The 25,617-nt window shown below is 37.7% G+C and overlaps 1 protein-coding gene across 9 annotated transcripts in view; it reads left to right on the top strand.

Annotated features, from left to right (window-relative positions):
* KLF8 (KLF transcription factor 8) overlaps positions 1–25,617 on the top strand; it is a 267,384-nt gene that overhangs the window by 217,510 nt on the left and 24,257 nt on the right. For 7 of the 9 annotated variants that reach the window (XM_077145463.1, XM_077145459.1, XM_077145461.1 and 4 more), the window contains one exon: positions 7,021–7,094. In XM_077145463.1, coding sequence (XP_077001578.1) covers positions 7,023–7,094 — 72 coding nt within the window. In that variant the 5' untranslated portion in view covers positions 7,021–7,022. Of the gene's footprint in view, positions 1–7,020; positions 7,095–23,494; positions 23,849–23,951; positions 24,070–25,617 lie in introns of those variants that run through there. The other 2 variants (XM_077145465.1, XM_077145460.1) reach the window with 2 other exon arrangements.

The raw sequence follows: 25,617 nt of genomic DNA, 5'->3' as shown, positions 1-25,617 counted from the left end.
TAAAATGATTGCTGGATCATATGGCAATTATATACTTAACTTCCTGAGGAACTGCCAAACTGCCTTCCAGAGTGGTTGTACCATTTTATATTCCCACCAATAGTGAATAAGTGTGCCTCTTTCTGCACATCCTCTCCAGGACTTGCCGTTTTATATTTGTTTGATAATGGCCATTCTATTGGGTGTCAGATGATATCTCATTATGGTTTTGATTTGCATTTCCCTAATAGCAAGTGAAGTTGAGCATCTTTTCATGTGCCTTTTAGCCATTTGTATTTCCTCTTCAGAGAAGTGTCTGTTCATGTGTCTTGCCCATTTTTTAATTGGTTTGTCTTTTTCTTGTTCAGTTGAAGAATCTCTTTATATATTCTGGATACTAAACCCCTATATGATATGTGGTTTCCAAATATTGTGTCCCATTGCGTAAGCTGCTTTTTTTTTTAACTTTCCTGACAAAGTTCTTTGATGCACAAAACTGTTTAATTTTGAGAAGATCCCATTTATCTCTTTCTTCTTTCAATGCTTGTGCTTTGGGTGGGGGTAAGATCTAGGAAACCACCTACTGTTATAAGATTTATATGATATATCTCTACATTTTCTTGTAAAAGTTTTGTGGTCTTAGCTCTAATGTTTAGGTCTTTTTTCCATTATGAGTTAAATTTTGTATAGGGCTTGAGATAATGGATCATCTTTCATTCTTTTGCATATGGATAACCAGTTCTTCAAACACCATTTATGGATGAGGCTGCTCTGTCGCAGGTAGGTTGGCTTGACTGCGTAATCAAAGATCCATTGTCTATAGATTAGAGTTAGGAAATGCATTTTTTCAAGTACAAAAATTGGAAAAGTGGGTGTCCAGGTGGTTCAATGGTAGCATGCTCATCTACCATGTGGAAGACCTGGGTTCGATTCCTGGAACATGCACCCCTCAAAAAAAATTGGAAAATCTTGGCAAAGAATGAAAGAAAATTAGAGAAGTTATGTATGAGGGATTACCTAAGCTGTAATTAACTGTGAAGTTTGAGGGTCTATTCCTGAACACTCAATTTGATTTCATTGGCCAGTTTGTCTGTCTTTATGCCAGTACCAGGCTGTTTTGACCACTGTAGCTTTATGATATGCTTTTAAGTCTGGTAGTATGAGACCTCCCACTTCATTTTTCTTTCTCAAAATATTTTTAGCTTTTTGGGCACCCTGCCCATCCAAATAAATTTGGTTATTGGTTTTTATTTTTCTGCAAAGTACATTTTTGGGAGTTTAATTGGTATTGCATTGAATCTATAAATCAATTTGGGTAGAATTGGCATCTTAACTCTATTTAGTCTTCTACTCCATGAACACGTTATGCCCTTCCATTTTTAGGTCTTCTGTGATTCTTTTAGCAATTTCTTATAGTTTTCTCTGTATAGGTCTTTTGTATCCTTAGTTAAATTTATTCCTAAATATTTTATTCTTTTGGTTGCTATTGTAACTGGATTTTTTTCTTGATATCCTCCTCAGATTGCTCTTCACCAGTGTATAGAAACACTACTGATTTTGGGACATTGCACCTGTACTCTGCCACCTTGCTGTACTCATTTATCAGCTCTAGTAGCTTTGCTGTAGATATTTTTTGCGTGATTTTGACATGTAGTATCATGTCATCTGCAGACAGTGAGAGTTTTAATTCTTCATTTCCAATTTGGATGCCGTTTATTTCTTTTTCTAGTCTTACTGCTCTGGCTAAAACTTCCAGCAAAATGCTGAATAACAATGAGGACAGTAGGCATCCTTGTCTTGTTCCTGATCTTAGAGGGAAAGCTTTCAGTCTTTCCCTATTAAGGATGATGTTAGCTATGTTTTTTTCATATATTCCCTTTATCGTGTTAAGGAGGTTCCCTTCTATTCCTATCCTTTGAAGTGTTTTCATTAAGAAGGGATGTTGAATTTTGTCAAATGCTTTTTCTGCATCAACAAGATGATTTTTTGTAAAATTTGATATGGTGTATTACATTAATTGATTTTCTTATGCTGAACCATCCTTGCATAGATGGAATAAATTCCACTTGGTCATGGTGTATAATTCTTTTAATGTGTTCCAGGATTCAATTTGCAAGTACTTTTTTAGGACTTTTGCATCTATACTCATTAAAGAGATTGGTATATAATTTTCTTTTCTTGTCATATTGTTGTCTGGCTTTGGTATTAGGATAATAACTTCATTGAATCAGTTAGGTAGCTTTCCTTCCTCTTCAATTTTTTTGAGAGTTTGAACAGGATTGGTGGTAATTCTTTCTTGAATGCTTGGTAGAATTCACTTGTGAAGCCATCTGTTCCTGGACTTTCTTTTTGGGGAGCTTCCTGATGACTGAATTAGTTTCTTTACTTGTGACTGGTTTGTTGAAGTTGTCTATTTTTTCTTGAGTCAATGTTGGTTTTTCATGCCTTTCTAGGAATTTGTCCATTTCACCTATGTTGTCTAGTTTATTAGCATATAGTTGCTCATAGTATCCTCTCATCACCTCCTTCATTTCTGTAGGGTCAGTGGCTATGTCTCCCCTTCCATTTCTGATTTTATTTATTTGCATCCTCTCTCTTTTTTTTGTCAGCCTAGCTGTGGATCCATTGATGTTATTGATTTTTTAAGAGAACCACCTCTGGATTTGTTGATTTTCTAGACTGTTTTCATATTCTCAATTTCATTTCTTTCTGCTCTAACAGTCAATATTCCATTCCTTTTGTTTGCTTTGAAATTAGTTTGCTGTTCTTTCTCTAGTTCTTTCACATGATCAGTTAATTCCTCTGTTTTTTGTTTTTTCTTCTTTTTTAATATAGGCATTTAAAGCAATAAATTTTCCTCTCAACACTGCCATCGCTGCATCCCATAAATTTTGATACGTTGTCTTTTCATTTCATTTGTCTCAAGTTATTTACTGATTTCTCTTGAAATTTCTTCCTTGATCCACTGGTTGTTTAAGAGTGTATTGTTTAGCCTCCATAGATTTGTGAATTTTATAGCCCTATGCCTGTTATTGATTTCCAACTTCATTCTATTATGATTTGAGAAAGTACCTTCTATCATTTCAATCTTTTATAATTTATCGAACCTTTCTTTGTGACCCAGCATTTGCTCTATCCTTAAGAATGATTCATGAGCTCTTGAGAAAAATATGTAACCTGCTGTTGTGAGATGTAATGTTCTGTAAATGTCTGTCAAGTCTAGTTCATATATCATATTATTCAAAATCTCTGTTTCCTTACTGATCCTCTGTCTAGATGTTCTATTCGTTGATGAGAGTGGGAAATTGAAATCTCCAACTATTATGGTAGAGGTGTCTAGTTCTCCCTTCAGTGTTGTCAGTGTTTGCCTCATGTATTTTGGAGCACTCTGGCTCAGTGCATAGATATTTATGATTGTTATGCCTTCTTTGTTGAATTCTTCCTTTAATTAATACATAGTTTCTTCTTTGTCTCTTTTAATTGTTTTACATTTGAAGTCTAATTTGTTGGATTTTAGTATAGGTACACTGCTCTTTTCTGATTGTTCTTTGCATGAAATATCTTTTTCCATCCTTTTGCATTTAACCTATTTTTGTCCTTGGGTCAAAAATAAGCCTCCTGTAGATGGCAGATAGATGGGTCCTCTTTTTAAATCCATTCTACCAGTCTACGTCTTTTGATTGGGGTGTTTAATCCATTAACATTTAATATTATTACCATAAAGGTAGTAATTCCTTCTACTATTGTGTCTTTTAGATTTTATGTCATGTCTAATTTTTTCTCTGCATCCTCATTTCTACACTCTTCTCCAGACCTCTCTCTGCCTTGTCTTATCTGCCTGTAGTGCTCCCTTTATTATTTCTTATAGAGCCAGTTTCTTAGTCACAAATTTTCTCAGTGATTGTCTGTCTGAAAATATTTTCATCTCCCCTCATTTAATTAATTAATTAATTATTTAATTAATTTACATGGGCAGGCACCAGAAAGCGAACCCAGGTCTCTGGCATGGCAGACAAGAACTCTGCCTGCTGAGCCACCACGGTCCGCCCTCCCCCTCATTTTTTGAAGGAATGTTTTTCTGGGTATAGAATTTTTGGTTGGAAGTTTTTCTCTTTTAGAATCTTAAATATATCATACCAGTGCCTTATCACCTCCATGGTTTCTACTGAGAAATCCATATATAGTCTTATTCATCATCCCTTGTATGTGATGAATTGTTTTTATCTTGCTACTTTCAAAATTGTCTCTTTCTCTTTGATAGTCAGCAATCTGATTAGTAAGTGTCTTGGAGTATGTTTATTTAAATCTGTTCTGTTTGGGATACACTGCATTTCTTGGATCTGTAATTCATCAGAGATGGGAAATTTTCATTGATTATTTCCTCCATTAGTCCTTCTCCTCCTTTTCCCTTCTTCTCTCCTTCTGGGACCCCCACAACATGTATATTCATATTGTCATTCAATTGCCTAAGACCCTGCTCATATTTTTCCTTTTTTCCCCTATATTTTCTTTTGTGTGTTGTGTTTCAGATTTCTAGTCCTCTAGTTCACTAATCCTTTCTTCTGCCTCTTCAAATCTATTTTTGTAGGTTTCCATTGTTTTTTCATGTCGTCTAATATGACTTTCATTCCCATCCATTCTGTGATTTGTTTTTACAAAATTTCAAGTTTTTCTTTCTGCTCACCCAGTGTCTTCTTTATATCCACCCTCTACTCATTGATTTGATTTTTTATGAGATTTTGCCTGGCTCTTCTAACATCCTGAATTAGTTGTTTCAATTCCTGTATCTTATTTGAAGTGTTGGTTTATTCCTTTGATTGGGCCATATCTTCAATTTTCCTAGTATGACTCATTATTTTTGCTGGCATCTCGGCATTTGATTTCCTTAGTTAGTTTATTCTAGAGGTTGTTTTCCCTCTTTTACCTAGGGTTTTCTTGCTGGATAGCTTTGTTCTCTATCTGTTCTTACATTCAGTTCAACTTATTCTAGACCTCTAGCATAGGTTCTGTTTAACTGATCAGAATTTTTCAGTTCTTTTTTTCTGTTTCTTGCCTTGCTTATATGGAACGTTTTTTTTTTTTTCTGAGTAGAGTCTCCTCAGATATTATAGAGCCCAGTCAGATTTCCCAGACTGGGCAGGTGTATGTCTCAGGAGGAAAGAGTAGCAAGCCTCAGTTTTCGCTGAAGGCAAGACCCAGCAGGTTGTTAGGCTTTCCTATGAAGCCTCTAGACTTGGTGCTTTTCCTATCCTGCCCAGCAAGTGGTGCTTGTCTGCCCATGTCTTCCCACCAGTTTAAAGTGATATGGTGCCTTTCATTTCAGCAGACTCTTCTTTCCTGGGGTCTGGTTGAAACAGAGGTGAGGTAGTAGGATGGCTTTGATTGCTTCTGTTCTCCAGCCCCTGGGGCCTGAATTCCTTGAAGAAGGGATTACACTTGAGCTGGGCCCTGCTCACCTTTGCTTGGAGAAGATACACCATTTATGGAATTAACCCTTTTCTTCTGACTAGTTACTTTGTCTCTCAGATATACCTTAGTTTGGCCCTTGCCTGAGGCAATGTTGGAGCCTGAGAGTGCTTCCAGTTCTCTCTAAGGAGCTGCTAAGAGGGAAAAAAACAAGCAAAAAAGCCTTTTCAGAGCCAGACCCCAACTCCTTGGGCTTATCAATCAAGATTTTGAGTTTGTATGGGGCTCTATGTATCTCTAGGTTCTATGTGCCCCCTTTTCTTGGGGTCCATCCCTTTTCCAGTAATTTGTGCTGTTCAACTAAAAAAGCCTCTGGGTTTTTCTTCCATCAGCCCCATTCTCCCCGGGGCAAAAACTCCTGGCAACTTTAGTGCTAATTTCAGGTTTATATGGGCTGGGGGCCTATTTTCATTAGTCAGAATTTGTTAATTAATTCCATATTTGGAGGTTGTCTGAGCTAATTCCTTGCTACTAATAAAGTCTAGTTCCTTTCCTCTCAAGGAACCAGCCTACCATGCCCATGGGGGATGGTTGCCGATCTCCATGGCTTAAAAGATTTGTAGTTCTGTGTGGGATCTTACTCATTCTACCTGGCCTATACTGTGTGTCCAGTCACTGATGTTCCACCAGCTGCTCTGGAATACAAACTAAATTCCATACTTCATTATGCCACCATCTTGCACCACCTCCACATGTGTTGCATTTTAACTATATTATGACTTGAACAGCTGCTGTGAAGTGGCCTGTGAAATGAACATTTCTATAGGTAAATGTATGTAAAATCCCAATTAACTGATTTATAGACTTGCTTTTGAAATGCAACCAGTTCATAAATGAAAGAACTAAGTGTAATTGACTTGGGGACACTTATGTTGATCTGAAAGCTGACCAAATAAGTTAGAAGCTGTGAACTCAACTTCCTTGCCCTTTGATTTTGTCTCTGGTGAAATTGGACTGTACGTAGATCAAAGGAAATCTGATTGAAATGAAAATCTGGTATGTGCTTCTGGTGGAAATGACTATGATCTGGCTGAATGAGGTGACAAAGTTGCCCCTGTCATAGGAGGGAATCTATCTGCCAAGAAATTTAAAATTGCCATCATTAATCCCACATGGCTTGTTTGTTTAAGAGAAGCAGAGATAAAATGCTTCTCTCAGGACAATTGGCCTTGATGTGTAAATAAATTTCCTTGGGGGTAAATACCCATAAAGTAACTTTGAACTCCCTACACAGAGAACTAGACTAGGAAAGGGAGGACCCTGGAAATGCTTTGATCTGCTGATATTCCTATGGAGGTAAGGCAGGTTGGAGAGACTGGAATAAACAGATTCAGCTGCTTACAGGATTTGGGTATATGGGACAGCAAGTATTGTTGGATACAAGTCAGGGCCATCTAAATGAGTAGAGTAAATCAGAAATGTCTCCCAATTAATAACTTCTCAACATCTAATAAGTCCTGAAAAATAATGTTTGTTAAACACAGACAGGTTTAAGTAAAGGTATATGGCATGCTGTGTGCATATAGTGCGGTACATCTTATTCTAAAAGTTGCATTTCCCTTGTCTCTTTTCCAGATATGGATCAACTCATAGACAGTTTGGAGGTCCATCTTAATTCAGAAGGTGGCTCAATACATGCATTTGATCAGGTCAGTTATCAGGGAAAATGAAGTACTAATATTGGACCATGATAACTTTCAATGCCTGTTAATCATTACAGAGCTGAAACTCATTTTTCTTTCTAACAACATGATTTGGGACTAAGAAGAGTTAGAAAAAGGGAGGTTTGCAGAAAGTATCTGAATATCTGGGTTCATTCAAATAAGAAATAAATCTAGCCTTAAGCAAGCATAGCCTCTGGGGTCAAGGCTATACAGGCAAGATTAGAACCTTGATAGACAAACCTACTATTTATTGAGCAGTTTCCATGTTTCAAGCACTATAAAGATTAAAAATGCATTGTCTTATTTAATCTTCAAAATAACATTGTGGGTAGGTGCTCTCAGTGTTCCCCTTGTATAGATAAGAAATCTGTGACCTTGGACACTCCCAGGACAAAGATTCAAAACAGAGTACCTGGCTTTTACAGCCATAAACCTAACCTCATTGATGGATGTTGAGTCCCCATCTTGCTCAGACATTGAGTTCTAAAGTCATTGCATGAGTACAAACCAAATACAGTCAAAATTACCCTTGAAAATCCTTTAAATTGCCTGTAAAATCCAGTATACAGTTTGTGTATACAATACTTATCTGTTTCTTTATTTAAGCTACCAGATAGGTTTACATTTAGTAGACATGTTTTACCAAAATGTTTTTAATTATTAAATGTTTTGCCCAAGGTAGCAGTAGATAAATGTATTTAAGCTACTTGTACATATGGATGAGACTTGTTTGTACTATTTTAATTATATTGTACCAGTTTGTTTACCTTGTAGCTATTGCCATTTAGGAATTATTTAGCCCATCAAAACTTGCTAATTGTTGCAAAATATCTGCTGGTCACAGAAGCTTAGTCATAGTTAATAGTCATAGTTAATAATATATATATATATATAGTTATAGATATAGTTATATACTATATATTATATAGTTATATATTAACTATATAAGAGGAATCTGAGAATAGGAATTAGATAAAAATCTATTGGATTTGTAATTTTAAAACATCCAGTGAAATGTTATCAAACATGCATAGCTACCTTATTTTGAAATCTCGTTATATTTAAGTACAATTTCAATTTAAGAATTTTAAGGCATTTTGAAATTAGTCCAATGTGCAGAAACTTCTGGATGGTCTAAGCATTTTTTTCTATTTCTTGCCATTTCCAGGATATATCATGCTTTTAGTAAACTAGGGAGCTTGTGGTATGCAGCCACAGGATGTTGGCCATGTCCCAGGGAACTAAGACCTAGAGTTTATATTCTTTGACCACACAATGCTAATACCATCCCAGTGAACAGAAGCCTCCTGGTGTGGTTCATTATATGATTTGGTTATGTCACAAATTTGGTTTGGTGGGTGACTGCCTTGCTCAGAACACACATCGCTGCTCTACTTTCTCTGAATTCCTCCATCACCATACCACACAATGAATGATCATGTAGTTGTCATCTGTCCTTTTATTTGTTTCTTGCTTCTGATTATTTCCTAAAAATGGGATTACTTGATCAAAAGGTATGAATAGCTTTAGTGTTCTTATTGTATTATACATGTCTTCTCCCACACACCCTACAGTGTGCCAGGTTGAAGCTATAATGCCCTTTAATCCTCATTCAGTATTGCCGGGTGGGAACTTTTTTATTGTTTTCTTGGAGATGTGACCCACCCAATTGTGGATGGTAACTTGTGATTAAATGGTTTTCAAGGTGGGGCTGTTTACTGGAGCCCCTGTAAGAGGGAACAATTTTGGAAAAAGCTTTAGAACCAACAGAGTCCACACAGTCAGAGACCTTTAGAGATGCATAAAGAAAATGCCCCCAGGGGAGCCATTGCAGAAGCCTGGAGAGAAAGCTAACAGATGTTGCCATGTGCCTTTCTAGCTGAGAGAGAAACCCTGAATGTCATCAGCTTTTTTGAGTCAAGGTATCCTTAATTTGGACATTTTCAAGACCTTAGAACTATAAACTTTCAACTTAACAAATTCTCCTTTTAATAGTCATTTCATTACTGGTATATTGCATTCTGGCAGCTTTTGCAAACTGAAACACCCAATTTAATATTAACTTTTTTTTAACTCTTTCAACATGAAACTTATTTCTTATTTCAAAAATTAAAATAGGCACATTATGGAACAATCAGAAGATAGACCACCAAAATGAACATAAACCCTTATAATATGCTTCTAAATTTATGCTTATATATAGACTATTGTAAACATTTTGCCCCATATTCTCATATATTCATTTTCTCCTGTCCTCCCATTTCTAACTCTACACACACACATGCACATTTTCTGAACCTTTTGAAAGTAAGTTGCATCGAAAAACTCCACCCCTAAATAATTCAGCAATGCATTACCTTCAAATAATTATACTATCCTAGATAACTACATTGATTTTGGTATACCCAAGAAAAGTAACAAAATTTTCATAATATTATCTAACAAGATCATATCTTTCTAAAAACTTCTCAGTGACACATTTTCCCTATTCTTTGTACTTGGAATGTTCCTTAGTCAATCTTTCTAATTTACCAAATTCCACCCATTTCTTAGGACCCAAGTTCCAATTCTCTCATCCATAAAACTTTCACTGATAACCCCAATTCTAACTAATCCCAGTGCAGTTGAGCTCCTGGAATGCTAAATTATCTGTTTCAGTCACTCATATGAATCTACTTATTATTTGTTCTTAATTATCAGTTGCTTCCTATAAATATTTCCTCTTCCCAATGATATGCTTTTTCTCCCAAACTTCAATGAACCACCTTCACAATTCTGTCATATCCTTCCAATCAATGTTATTTATTTAATGTTTTTAAGACCAGTTCAGTAAAAAATAAATACCTACATTAGTTTTATCTTAAGCAAGCTAGATAATTATTGGTTTGATTGGTGTATTCATTTCTTAGTGCTGTCACAACAAATTACCACAATCTGGGTGGCTTAAACAACAGAAATGTTTTCTCTCACAATTCTGGAGAACAGAATCCAAAATTAAGTTGGCTGCAGGGTCATGTTTCCTTTCATGGGAGAATCTGTTCTTTGCTTCTTTCAGCTTCCAGTAGATATAAGGCATTTCTTGTCTGGTGGCCACATCACTCTCATCTCTGCCTATGCCTTCCCTTTCCCTTCTCTTCTTTGTGTATAAGAATACAGGATACTTGTCATTAGATTTAGGGCCCACCTGAATAATCCAGATGATCTTCTCATCTCCAGATCCTTAATTACATCTACAAAGATTCTTTTTCCAAATAAAGTAACATGCCATATCCAGGGACTGGGATGTGGACATATCTTCTTGGGGTCCACTATTCAGACCATTACAAAAAGTGTATATATATATATTTTTTTCTAATATATAATACAATAAATATTTAACTATCAAAGTAAGACTTCTGGGAAAATGGCAGAAGAGGATAGACTGAGTTCAACCCTGCTCCAAGGAAGTTAAAGAAGTGACAGAAAAACAACTGAGACAGCAGTTCCAGGGTGCAAATGACATGAGAGGATCTTCTACACTACATAGGGAGGTCCTGGATGAAAAATAAGAGGAACTGAGATGCAGAGAACTGGATGAGTGGGCTCCAACAGTACTCCACCAGAGACAGGAGGCCACACCCAGGAAAGTGCCTGCCCCTGCACCAGCTTGGGATATCAAACCTCCTCAGCTCCACAGCCCAGAGCTCCTTTGGGGAACCTGGAAGCCACTAAACTTGCTTTATCTGCTCATAGACACCATCCAACTAGTGCACTGAGCCTACCCTGTACCTTTCCAAATGAATGCCCAGAGCCCTCAGGAGTACACAGACAGGAAGGCAGAGATGAGGAAGCAAGCCAGACCATACCCTTTGACCACTAAACGCCCACATTCCCACATGCACCACTACCTGCAACTGCTACCCGTGCCCAGACCCCCACCCCCTGCAGCCCATGAATCCATGTACTACCCTCCCACATGCCCCAAGAACTTGCATCACTGCCAGTGCCTCAGGCACTGAGCCCTGCCCCTCCTGATCCCTGGAACTCAGCCCCCATGCTTAGCACATCTGACCTCTTTGTGCACATGCGCATCCATGCCCCACTCCCCATGCACCATGTGTGCATATGCATGGCTACCCCACACCCTCTTGACACTTGTGCACATGCACAGTGGAACTCTGGCCCCACCCATACACCATGCACATGTGCACCCCTGCCGCACACACCCTACACCATGTGCACCACTGCTCTGCCCTCCCCACACCTGACACATGCACACCCACTCCCTGGCACCCCATGGCCCACATCTCCTGACCACTAGTGCCACCACACCCAACAATGCCCATGCTCTGACCTCATGACCCCTGCACCCTGCCCCAATGCCCCCCCCCACTACTCCCCATGCCCCATGCACCAGCAGAGCCCACACAATGAGACTCCTACCCTGCCTGGCATCCATTCTCCTTGCTCCAAGCCCTACCCTTCTACTCAAAGCATACTGATGCTACAACCATGCTCCCTGCCTCCTCTCTTAGCCCTGTGCCCCACACCCTACACCTGTGGACACCAGCATAGCACCCCCACCCTATGCCTAGCCCTGCAACCAGACCCAGCCACCACACCACTGTCCCCTACCACACATGCCCCACACCTATCCTGCAAATACACAACCTTAGACAACTGAGGGAAATCAACTTCCATAATAACCCTATCAAGATAATTAAATGCCTCAAAGTCAAAAGAAAATTACAAAACATAAGAAGATGCAGACAGATATAGCCCAGCCTAATGACCAAATTAAAATACTCGTGGAGACAAGACTTTGGAGCAACTAATCAAAGATGTTCATACTACTTTAGTAAATAAATTCAATGGGTTGACTAATGATAGAAAGGATATAAAAAAGACACCAGAAGAGCATAAAGAAGAATTTGAAGGGATAAGTAGAAAAATAGCAGATATAACAGAGATGAAAGATACTGTAGACCAAATCAAAAATATACTAGAGATATACAACAGCAGATTTGAAGAGGCAGAAGAAGCAATAAGTGAGCTACAGGGCAAGACAATTGAATGCAAACACAAAAGAAAAAGTGGCAAAAATGGAAAAATTTGGATTGGATCTCTGGGAAATGATGGACAACATGAAGCATGCAAATGTAAGAATCATCGGTGTCTCATGAGAAGAGAAAAGGGGTAGGAAGATTAGTTGAGGAGATAATGGGGGAAAGCTTCCCAACCCTTAAAAAACACAAAAATGTTCTCGCAGCCCGCGCTCGCTGTCTGAACACACCTGGCATGTCTTCTGCGTTCTACCCGTCGGTTGGCTGCCCTCGCCTCGCGCTCGGCGCCCCTGTCTCGCGTCGATGGTGAGCAGTGTGTTGTGCCGCTGCGTGGCCTCTCCGCCGCCGGACGCCGCCGCCGCCTCCGCCGCCTCGTCACCGGCGTCAGTGGGGGACCCGTGTGGCGGCGCCGTCTGCGGGGGTCCGGACCACCGTCTGCGCCTGTGGAGCCTCTTCCAGACTCTCGACGTTAACCGCGACGGCGGCCTGTGTGTCAACGACCTGGCGGTGGGGCTGCGGCGCCTGGGACTGCACCGCACCGAAGGCGAGCTCCAGAATTATACATCTTGGGGACTTCCGGAGAAGATGGCGGCTTAGTAAGACGTGTGGGTATTAGTTCCTCCTCCAGAAAAGCAACTAAAGAAACAGAAACAATACGAAACAGCTCCCGGAGCCACGACAGAGACCAAAAAGACAGCATACCCCATTCTGGAACGGCTGAACGGGCAGGGAGAATCCGCTGCGGTGAGATACCCGAGGGGCGCCCGTTTTCCCGGCCGGGGCAGCGGGCGACTGGGGTCCCCTCCACGCATGTGGCTCCCCGGTCTGACTGGGAACGTTGGATAGCGGGGCCCTCCCGTCACGCTTGGCATCTCGGGCCAGCTGGGCAATTTGGACCGGCACTCCCCCAAGCCGCGGCGGCCAGCGACCCCCGCCTCCACGCGCAGTTTCCCGGGCCGACTGCCCCGCAGACAGACGAGCGCCACGAGCACCACCTTCTGGGCAGGAAAAGAAAAACAGAGCCCAGAGATTTCACAGAAAAACCTTTCAACCAGCTGGGTCCCACACCCAGGGAAATCTGATCAAATGCCCAGACACCAGCAGAAAATAATGGATGACGCTCGGAAAATTGAAGATATGGCCCAGTCAAAGGAACAAACCAATAGTTCAAATGAGATACAGGAGCTGAGACATCTAATGCTGAATATATGAACAGAAATGGAAAAACTCTTCAAAAACCAAATCAATAAATTGAGGGAGGACATGAAGAAGACATGGGCTGAACAAAAAGAAGAAATAGAAAATCTGAAAAAACAAATCACAGAACTTATGGGAGTGAAGGACAAAGAAGAAAAAATGGAAAAAACAATGGATACCTACAGTGGTAGATCTAAAGAGACAGAAACTACAATTAGTGAACTGGAGGATGGAACATCTGAATTCCAAAAAGAAACAGAAACTATAGGGAAAAGAATGGAAAAACTTGAGCAGGGGATCAGGGAACTGAATGACAATATGAAGCGCACAAATATACGTGTTGTGGGTGTCCCAGAAGGAGAAGAGAAGGGAAAAGGAGGAGAAAAACTAATGGAAGAAATTATCACTGAAAATTTCCTAACTCTTATGAAAGACCTAAATTTACAGATCCAAGAAGTGCAGCGTACCCCAAAGAGAATAGACCCAAATAGGCGTTCTCCAAGACACTTACTACTTAGAATGTCAGAGGTCAAAGAGAAAAAGAGGATCTTGAAAGCAGCAAGAGAAAAACAATCTGTCACATACAAGGGAAACCCAATAAGACTATGTGTAGATTTCTCAGCAGAAACCATGGAAGCTAGAAGACAGTGGGATGAGATATTTAAATTATTAAAAGAGAAAAACTGCCAACCAAGACTTCTATATCCAGCAAAATTGTCCTTCAAAAATGAAGGAGAAATTAAAACATTTATAGACAAAAAGTCTCTGAGAGAATTTGTGACCAAGAGACCAGCTCTGCAAGAAATACTAAAGGGAGCACTAGAGTCAGATACGAAAAGACAGAAGAGAGAGGTATGGAGTAAAGTGTAGAAAGAAGGAAAATCAGTTATGATATATATAATAAAAAGCCAAAATGGTAGAGGAAAATAATATCCAAACAGTAATAACACTAAAAGTTAATGGACTTAATTTCCTAATCAAAAGACATAGAATGGCAGAATGGATTACGACCCAGCAATACCACTGCTAGGTATCTACTCAAAGGACTCAAGGGCAAAGACACAGACGGACATTTGCACACCAGTGTTTATAGCAGCATTATCTACAATTGCAAAGAGATGGAAACAGCCAAAATGTCCATCAACAGACGAGTGGCTAAACAAACTGTGGCGTATACCTACGATGGAATATTATGCAGCTTTAAGACAGACTAAACTTATGAAGCATGTAATAACATGGATGGACCTAGAGAAAATTATGCTGAGTGAGTCTAGCCAAAAACTAAAGGACAAATACTGTATGGTCCCACTGATGTGAACCGACATTCGAGAATCAGCTTGGAATATATCATTGGTAACAGAGACCAGCAGGAGTTAGAAACAGGGTAAGATAATGGGTAATTGGAGCTGAAGGGATACAGACTGTGCAACAGGACTAGATACAAAAACTCAAAAATGGACAACACAATAATACCTAAGTGTAATGTAACTATGTTAGAACACTGAATGAAGCTGCACCTGAAATATAGTTTTTTGTTTGTTTGTTTGTATCTTTTGTTTTTGTTTTTTTTCTTTTTCCTTTTTATATATATATATATTTTTATTAGTATTATTATTTTAATTTTCTTCTCTATATTAACATTCTATATCTTTTTCTGCTGTTTTGCTAGTTCTTTTCCTAAATCGATGCAAATGTACTAAGAAATGATGATCATACATCTATGTGATGATACTAAGAATTACTGAGTGCATGTGTAGAATGGAATGATTTCTAAATGTTGTGTTAATTTCTTTTCTTTTTTTTTGATTAATAAAAAAAAAGAAAAAAAATTGTTCTAAGAGAAACAGTAAGTATGTGATGGGAAGGAGGAGAGGAATGTGCATAACTTTTTTTCCCAGTTTTAAAAAAAAAATTATTAATAAAACCAGTCAACATACAAAAAAAAAAACACAAAAATATGTAAATCAAAGAAGCTCAGTGAAAACCAAATCTAATAAATCCAAATAGGCCTACTCCAAGACATATACTTATCAGTCTGTCAAATGTTGAAGAGAAGCAGAAAATCCTGAAAGTGGCAAGAGAAAAACAATTTTGATTTGGTCTACAGTATCTTTCATCTCTGTTATATCTGCAATTTTTCTACTTATTCCTTCAAATTCTTTTTTATGCTCTTGTGGTATCTTTTTTATATCCTTTCTATCATTAGCCAACCCATTGAATTTATTTACTAAAGTAGTATGAACATCTTTGATTAGTTGCTCCAAAGTCTGTGTCTCCACCAGTGTTTTAATTTGGTCATTAGGCTGGGCTATATCTGTCTGCATCTTCCTGTGTTTTGTGATATGCAAGGCAAACTACATAAGACTGAGATCAGACTATTCCACTGGCACCATGGAGGTGAGAAGGCAGAGGGATGATATATTTAAAACTCTGAAAGGAAAGACTTCCAGCCAAGAATTCTGTACCCAGTTAAGTTATCCTTTAAAATTGAGGGAAAGACTAAAATTTGCACAGATGAAGGCTGAGAAAATTTGCCAACAAGAGACCCACCCTACAAGAAATACTAAAGGAGTTCTGTCTGCTGAACTAAAAAAAGAGAGGAGACGGAGGACTGGAGGAAGGCACAGAATTAAGGAATGCCAGTAAGGATAACTTAAAGGATAAAAAGAGAAAGAGGGTTAAGAATATATAGATCTGACAAATGAAAACCAGAAGATAAGATGGTAGATTCAAGAACTGCATTACAGTAATAATTTTGAATGTTAATGGACTAAACTAACCAATTAAAAGATACAGATTGGCAGAATGGATCAAGAAATATGATCCATATAAATGCTGTTTAGAAGAGACACATTTTAGAACTAAGGATACAAATAGATTAAAATTTGCAAGTTGTAACCAAAATAAGCAGGAGTAACTATACTAATATCAGACAAAATAGACCTTAAATGTAAAGATGTCATAAGAGACCAGGAAGGATATTACATATTAATAAATAGGACAATTCACCAAGAAGAAATAACAATCATAAATGTTTAGGCTCCCAACCAAGGAGCTCCAAAGTACATGAGTAAGACATTGACAAAGCTGAAGGGAGCAATAAACATTTCAAAAATAATAGTGAGAGACTTCAATAGACCACTCTCCTTTATAGATAGAGCAACCAGACAGAGGATCAATAAGAAAATAGAGAACTTAAACAATTGGATGAATGTATTAGACTTAACAGACATATATAGATCGTTACATCAAGCATCAGCTTATACATTCTTCTTTAGTGCTCATGGAGCATTCTCCAGGACAGAGCATATGGTGAGGCACAAAATATGTCTCTACACATTTAAAAAGATTGAACTTATTCAAAGCACTTTCTCTGAGCACAGTGGAATGAAGCTGGAAATCAATAACTACAAAAGAACCAGAACTTTCACAAATACATGGAGACTAAGTAATGCACTCTTAAACAACCAGTGAGTCAAAGAAGAAATTGCTAGGGAAATTGGTAAATAATTTGGAGATAAATGAAAATTAGAATACAACATATCAGAACTTGTGGGATGCAGCATAGGCAGTACTAAGAGGACAGTTTATTGCTCTAAATTCCTATATTAATAAAGAAAAAAGAACAAAAATATAAGACTTAACTGCTCAGTTGGAGGAACTAGAGAAAGAACAGAAATCTAACCACAAAGCAAGTAGAAGAAGAGAAATAACAAAAATTAAAGCAGAATTAAATGCGTTGGAGAACAAAAGAACAATAGAAAGAATCAATAAAACCAAAAGTTGGTTCTTTGAGAAAATAGAAAAAATTGATTGACCCCTGGCTAGGCTGACAAAAGAGAAAGGATGCAAATAAAAACATCAGAAATGAAAGTGGGGTCTTTACCCCAGACCCTGAAGAAATAAATCCAATCATGAGGGGATACTATAAACATCTATACATCAACAAACCCAACAACTTAGTTGAGATAGACAAATTCCTAGAAACACATGAAAGCTACACTGATTTAAGAAGAAATAGAAGATCTTAATAAACCAATCACAAATAAAGAGATTCAATCAGTCATCAAAAGTCTTCCTACAAAGAAAAGCCCAGGGTCAGATGGCTTTACAGGGGAATTTTATAAAATATTCCAAAAAGAACTGACACCAATCATGCTCAAACTCTTCCAAAATACTGAAGAAAAAGAAACACTACTTAACTCATTTTATGACACTAACATCACTCTAATACCAAAACTGGGCAAAAACACTATAAGGAAGGAAATCTACAGGCCAGTCTCCCTAATGACTATAGATGCAAAAATTCTAAACAAAATACTAGCAAATCAAATCCAATGACACATTAAAAGAATTATACATGATCAAGTAGGGTTTATACCAGAAATGTGAGGTTGGTTGCATTCATTGTAATACAGTACATTAGCAAATCAAAAGGGAAAAATGACATGATGGTCTCAAATGATGCTGAAAAAGCATTCAACAAAATACAACATTCTTTTCTGATAAAAACAGTGCAAAAGGTAGGAATCAAAGGAAACTTCTTTAATATCCTAGAGGGCATATATGAAAATCCCAGAGCCACCATTGTACTTAATGGTGAGAGACTGAAAGCCTCCCCCCTAAGATTGAGAACAGGACAAGAAGACCCATTGTCACCAATATTATTCAACATTGTACTAGAAGTTTTAGCTAGAGCAATCAGGAAGGGGAAAGAAATGAAAGGCATCCAAATCAGAAAGGAAGAAGTAAAACATTCATTATTTGAAGATGACATGATACTTGGAAAATCTTGAGAAATCTATGACAATGGTTCTTGAGCTAACAAACAAATTCAGCAAAGTGGTGGGATATAAGATTGATGTGCAAAAATCAGTTATGTTCCTATACAAAAGCAATGACTAAATAGATTAAAATATCTAAAACAGAAGAATGAAAAGGGACCTTATTATAAAGCCATAGTGGTCAAAACAGCATGCTATTGGCACAAAGATAGAAGGATTGACTAATGGACTCTAATGGAGAGTACAGAAATAGTCCACCAAATCTATCATCAACTGATCTTCAACACGGCTCGCAAATCCACTGAACTGAGACAAAACAGTCTTTTCAATTTATTGGGCATGGGAGAACTGGATATCAAGAGCCAAAAGAATGGCTTACCTTACACCCTATACAAAACTTAACTCAAAGTGGATCAAAAACTTAAATATAAGAGCCAGTACCATAAAAATCCAAGAAGAAAATATAGGGGAAAATGTTCAAGGCATAGTAATAGGAGGCAGCTTCTTAAACTTTACACCCAAAGTACAAGTAATGAAAGCAAAAATGATAAATGGAAACTCCTCAAAATAAAAATGCTTCTGGGTCTCAAAAGACTTTGTCAAAATGTGAAGATGGGACCAGTTCAATGAAAGAAGATATTTGGAAACCACATATCAGATAACGGTTTGATATCCTATAAACATAAAGAAATCATACAACTCAACAACAAAAGAATAACCCAATTATAAAATGGGCTAAAATATAAATAGACATTTTTCTGAATAGCAAATACAGATAGCTAAAAAGCGCATCAAGAGATGCTCATTTTCATTAGCTATAAGGAAAATGCAGATCAAGACTACAATGAGATATCACCTCATACCTATAAGAATGGCTGCTATTAAACAGGAAACTACAAGTGTTGGAGAGAAGTGGAGAAATTGGGACACTTATGCACTGCTGATGGGAATGTATAACGGTCCAGCTGCTATGGAAGACAGTTTGGCGGTTCCTTAGAAAACTAAATATTGAGTTGCTCTGTGACCTAGCAATACCACTAGTTGGTAAATACCCAGAAGATCAGTCTCACAAAGAGACATTTGCACACTGATATTAATAGCAACATTATTCACAATTGCCAACAGATGGAAACAATCCAAGTGCCCAACAACAGATAAGTACATAAACAAAATTTGGTATATATTTATGATGGAATATTATGCAGCAGTAAGATAAAATTAGGTCCAAAGCACATGAAAACATGGAATAATTTTAAGGACATAATGCTGAGCGAGATAAGCCAGACACAAAAAGATAGATACTATGTGATTTCACTTTTATGACCTTGGTAATGGTAAATTCAGAGGCTTATAATACAAAATATAGGGAACCTAGACATACACAGAATATAAGAAATGGATGAACGGTTAGCTATTGAGGTTGAACTTAAATGCAAAGGAATGGATAGAAGTGAAGGCAATTCATTAGTGGATCTATAATTAGTATTGCCATATTGAATGTGAACATGATTGAAAGAGGTTGGGTTGAGCCATATATCCCACAAATTAACACTACAAATATAAATAAGTTCTTGCATGAACTACTTCAGAGGTATGAATCTTGTACAAAGAGTAAATAATATCAGGGTATGGGGTGAAAACTACTATTGTATGCTATGGTTGATGTTAATAGGAGGACATTAACAGTACCACAGCAATACCAGGGGTAAATAATTGGGGAAGAACTAGAGTTAAGGGGAAGTTTGGATTTTCTATTTGGTTAGGGTGTGTTTATCAGGTATTTTTCTCTTGGGACCAATGAAAATTGTCTAAAATTGAGAGTGTTGATGATCATACAACAAAGCGAAGATAATGTGAGACCTGGGTTGCTGCCTCGAGGCATTATCTATGATCCCCAATGGATGGAGGTAGATGAAGTATACATTGACTGAGAAATAGAATGGTGAATCATGGTGTATACATATGATCGAATATTGCACAGGTACAGAAAGGAAAGAAGTCATGAGGCATGCAACGAGGTGAAGGAACCTGGGGGATATGATGTGATGCAAATTAAGCCAGAAACAAGAGAGTAAATATTGTGTGGTCTCATTTTTTAAAATTAATTTTTAGATTTTTAAAAAAAATATTATAAGAAAGAAACACAAACATTCTTAACATATGATCATTCCATTCTACATATATAATCAGTAATTCAAAATATCATCACATAGTTGCATATTCATCATCATGATTATTTCTTAGAACATTTGCATCAATTCAGAAAAAGAAATAAAAAGACAACAGAAAAATAAAGTGAAAACAGAAAAAAAATTAAACATACCATACCCCTTACTCCTCCCTTTCATTGATCACTAGCATTTCAAACTAAATTTATTTTAACATTTGTTCCCCCTATTATTTATTTTTATTCCATATGTTCTACTCATCTGTTGACAAGGTAGGTAAAAGGAGCATCAGACACAAGGTTTTCACAATCACACAGTCACATTGTGAAAGCTGTATCATTATACAATCATCATCAAGAAACATGGCTACTGGAACATAGCTCTACATTTTCAGGCAGTTCCCTCCAGCCTCTCCATTACATCTTGAATTACAAGGTGATATCTACTTAATGCGTAAGAATAACCTCCAGGATAACCTCTTGACTCTGTTTGAAATCTCTCAGCCATTGACACTTTGTCTCATTTCACTCTTCCCCCTTTTGGTGGAGGTCTTAATAATCCCTTGATGCTGAGCCTCAGCTCATTCTAGGGTTTTTCTCAACCCCTTGATGCTGAGTCTCAGCTCATTCTAGGATTTCTGTCCCACGTTGCCAGGAAGGTCCACACCCCTGGGAGTCATGTCCCACGTAGACAGGGGGAGGGTGGTTGGTGAGCTTGCCTGTTGTATTGGCTGGAGAGAGAGGCCACATCTGAGCAACAAAAGAGGTTCTCTTGGGGGTGACTCTTAGGCCTAATTTTAAGTAGGCTTAGCTTCTCCTTTGCAGGAATAAGTATCCTAGGGGCAAACCCCAAGATCGAAGCCTCGGTCAGGAGGCATTTTTTAAAGTCTTTGTCCAGTATGTTTAGAGTTTGTTCCTCTTTGCTGGTGGATTTTTTTTTTCGATTTTTATCTTTTCTTTGGATGGGCCATGATTTCCTATTTCTTTGTTTGTCTTGCAATCTTTTGTTGCACAATGTACATTTTAATATTTTAAATTGCTAGCGTGGGATTTAGTTCCTGAGCTGCCTGTTCCTTATGGTTTTATCCAGCTGGTAATATTATAGAGATTTTCTTGAGTGCCAGGATGTAGCAAAAACAAACAAGCCAAAGCAAAAATCACCCATCATATTGTTTGCAAAGTGGCTTTGCTTTGGCTAATGTTCTCCTTCAGAGTTTAGCCATCTTATTAACCAAATCAGTCCATGACAAATGTGAAATGTAGGGTCCTCTCCAGATATCTCTAGCTGAGTGAAGCTTGCTTCTTGTTTCTGAGCTGGTGCTTGATCCTGTCCCTTGGGATTCTCCCATTTACAAGAATGCCCCCTCTACTCCCTGTGGAATAGGATTTCTTACCACCTTGGATGCTGTATTTTATGACTCAATGCAGGTAATCCTTTGTCCCCGACCCCTTTGACTTAATTCTTTCATGCCCTCCTTTAGCTGTCTGCAAGCTGCTTCTGTTTGCAGGTCAAGTTCTTGCAGGGTGAGCCTGAGACAAGTTTCCTGGTGAGTATTTCAAGTTTTCACCTGACAGGTACAGACATACAGGCACCCCAGATTGCACATAGGGGTTACTTTGTGCCCTCTGGAACAGGACCCAGGACCCACAATGGGATCACAGACTGGCTTCACACTGTACAAGGGAGAGTCTGGGTGAGGGACTAGCAAGGGTGTCAGGAGCTTTGCGTATCAGTTTAAAAGCTGTGTTTTCTTGTACTTAACCAGTTTTTCTGTGTTTTCTGTATTTAACCAGTTCCTACAACTCTTTAATTGTTTTCCAGAGCTTTCAGGAAGATGGTTCTGCCCATTTTTTCTAGCTGTTATAAGATTATATGGGGGATCAGGACCCTGGAGAATTTTCCTGTACCATATTGGTCACCTGGTACAGTAAAGAAACAGAACCTTTGTTTTAACAGTTGATTCCCCTGACCCTTCACCTTCCAGGCCCTTTCTGCTTATCTTCATCAAAAACTCAGAAGCTTAAATGTTTGTGAATTGACCAACTTTTCACTTTTTTTTCCTTGAATTGAGGGGCCTCAACACCCTTCTCCATCATCTTTGCTGGTATATCAATCGAGATCTCCTTTTTTGTCAACTCAAGTTGGCTTAAGCAACTAGGATTCTGGGCATTTGAGGAAGAGACTGTTGAAATTAAAGGTTCTCATCAAACCACCCCCAAATTTCTGTATGTTCTGTAGTGCCCAACCACTTCATAGATTCAGAAATCTTAAAAAGCTGCAGCCTCAAATTTTAAAACAACTTATGAGGAAATTAGCAATTCCCTTTCTTTGAAGAGTAATAGTGACTGGTAATAGTAATAGTGAACACTTAAAAACTGAATCCATCAGTCAAAGTTGAAAATTGTTGAGAGGTGACTTTAAGTAGCAAGACAGAACTTCAAATCAATCAATCCTCAGAGGACCTTCCAAGGCTGTGATAATTATATTCAATTAACAGCGGCATGAGAGCTATCCTGGTCTATCTTAGTGAGAATTCCTAAAATCACTAAAACCCCTAGGGCTGAAAGCTTACCACTTAAATTATGTCTTCATTAGAACCTTCAAGTACAGTATTCTATGCAGAAGGAGAAAATAAAGCAGATAGTATGTTGTGTTATTTTAAACCTTAGAAATGGTTATATCCAAAATATGGAAGATATCAGACTGTAAATCAAGATTTTTATTAAAATTATTTTGACCATATTAGAAAGAGAATCCACAGGTATACTTAGAAATGTTTCATTATAATTATCTGTATATATAAAATATATGTCCTAATATGTCTTCAGGCCATAAATCAAGGAACAAAAAAGTCAACTTTGAGTGCTTTCTGGCATAATTTGTTGTCTTGAAGAGGCTTGCTTGTAGAATACAGAATTTGCACCCTGAAAATCCTTGTTATGGACTGGATTCACTAAGGCAGAAAAGGGTCACTTGAAAGTGATATGTACAGAAGGAAAAATAAGATGAGAGGCTTTGAGGAAGTTACTGTTAAAACAATAAAACCCAAACAACTGGCCTAACATTTCTTTTAAAGTCCTGTGATGATGGCAAAGAAAGGATGAAGATTGAAGCCGTGTGGTGGACAGGGTTTTGATATGAAATTCCTGGACAATAAGGCAGGCTTAGTCTACAGAAGGCCAAATCAGGATGGTTTGCTGAAGCAGGGCCCTTAGCATCTTATCTCATCAAAGCTATAAGAATAGTCTATACTCTTCAGTTTCTACATGTTCATCAGTGTTTCCATTTTATATTTTCCTCATCATATGCTTCTCAATAAAGTAAATGTGTACAGATTCAGTACCAAGTAATTGTAATGCATTGCCTTGACATCATTACTCTAAGCAACACTCAAGATTCTGGAGATGGCCTTATTTCATGAAAGAGCGGAAGGTTGCCAAGGTCTCCATTTTATATTCAGAATTCAGAACCTCAGCTTCCTAATGGTTCTGGTCCTGAAGCATAGAGTCCGGAAAGTCCTGAAAAAGTTGTCTAGATTCTTCCCTAAGGTATATTGACAGACTTGGTATCTACTTCTACATCTATACTCACAATCTGCATTCTTATAGAAAATGATGTCACACCTAACCTCTTCTTATGCTTTCTTTGTAGCTCTGTTTCTCAATGTTATTGACAGCTATAATAGAGATACTAAGGAAGGAGATACCTTTCCCTACTCTTCTTCATGATTCCTGGGATTCTACTTAAATCTGGGAATGGAGATATTCAGGTGAACAGACAAGTGGAAAATGTAGGAAAAATAGGAACTTAAGTTGATATGGGGGTTTCATAGAAAGAATTTTTAAAATCAGCAAAGCCATTCTTGACAGCTTCTTCCTCACCCCACCCTATCTCCCACCACATAGGAAACTACTGCTTTCCTCTCTAGTCCCTTCCTTCGATGAGATATAATAGGTGCCATGAGGTATGAATTAACATTAAATATATGTGAAATAGTGGGGCAGATCACAGAAGTCGAACTAGAGGTTCAGATTGAAGCACCCAATGTTAAGTCACAAACAAGGCCTGAGTGAGGGTGGGGCTTTGCAAATCAAAAAACCAAGAGTCTCACAGCACAGCAGAGGGAGAAATTAGATGCCAGTCTGATAAAATTCTGGACATAAAGCATGGATGCTTCTTAGTGACTTTACTCATTCCTAGCATGCTCTGAGGGGTTTTTTTTTTAAATCAGAGCAAGTGAGTTCATCCCTTATTATCATTCACTTAGTTATTTAAAAAACATTACCATAATAACATCACATGTTTAAAAATTAACAATAACCCCATAATATCATCCAATATTCATTCAGTATTCAAAAATTTCCAAATGTCTCATATGTCACCAAGATGTTTCCACCTGCTTCCTTAATGGTCTCTTTTCTGAAAAAGCACTTTTATTGAGATATACTCACATATCATACAATGCATCCAAAGTGAAAAATCGATAGCTTGCAGTATAAACTTAAGTGTTGTGCATTCATCACCGCAATCAATTTTAGAACATGTTCATTACTCCCAAAAGAAAACCTTAGTTTTGCTAGTTCTTTTCCTAAATCGATGCAAATGTACTGATCATGCATCTATGTGATGATGTTAAGAATTACTGATTGCATATGTAGAATGGGATGATTTCTAAATGTTGTGTTAATTTCTTTTTTTCTTTAATTAATAAAAGAAAAAAAAAGAAAACCTTATACCTACTATCATTGACCCTTAACAAGGTGTGGTACCTTGTTACACTTGATGAAAGAAATATTAAAATATTACTGTTAACTATAGTCCATAGTTTGCATTAGGTGTATTTTTTCCTCATAAACCATTCTATTACTAGTAATAGTGGCATATGTTTGTTCTAGTTTGCAAAAGAATATTATTATATGTGTACTATCAACCACAGTCATCATCCACAACAGGGTTCACTGTGTTGTATAGTCCCGTGTTTTATTATCTAATTTTCCTTCTAGTAATGTACATGACCCTAAACTTCCCCTTTCAACTACAATCACAAGCATAATTTAGCACTGTCAATTACACTCACAATAATATGCCACCAGCATCTCTACCTATATCCAAACACTTACAATCAACCTAATTTTAAAATCTGTACTAATTAAGCATTAGCTCCCCATTCTGTACCCTCATTCTATCTCCTGATAACTTACATTCTAGATTTTGGCTCTGAGCTTGTTTATTAAAATTAGCTCATGTTTGTGAGATCATTTCCAATATTTGTCCTTTTGTGTCTGGCTTCTTTCATTCAACATAATATCCTCAAGAT

This window comes from Tamandua tetradactyla, chromosome X (assembly GCF_023851605.1).
Source record: "Tamandua tetradactyla isolate mTamTet1 chromosome X, mTamTet1.pri, whole genome shotgun sequence".
Lineage (NCBI taxonomy): Eukaryota > Metazoa > Chordata > Mammalia > Pilosa > Myrmecophagidae > Tamandua > Tamandua tetradactyla.
This window is presented reverse-complemented; position numbering and strand designations above follow the sequence as displayed.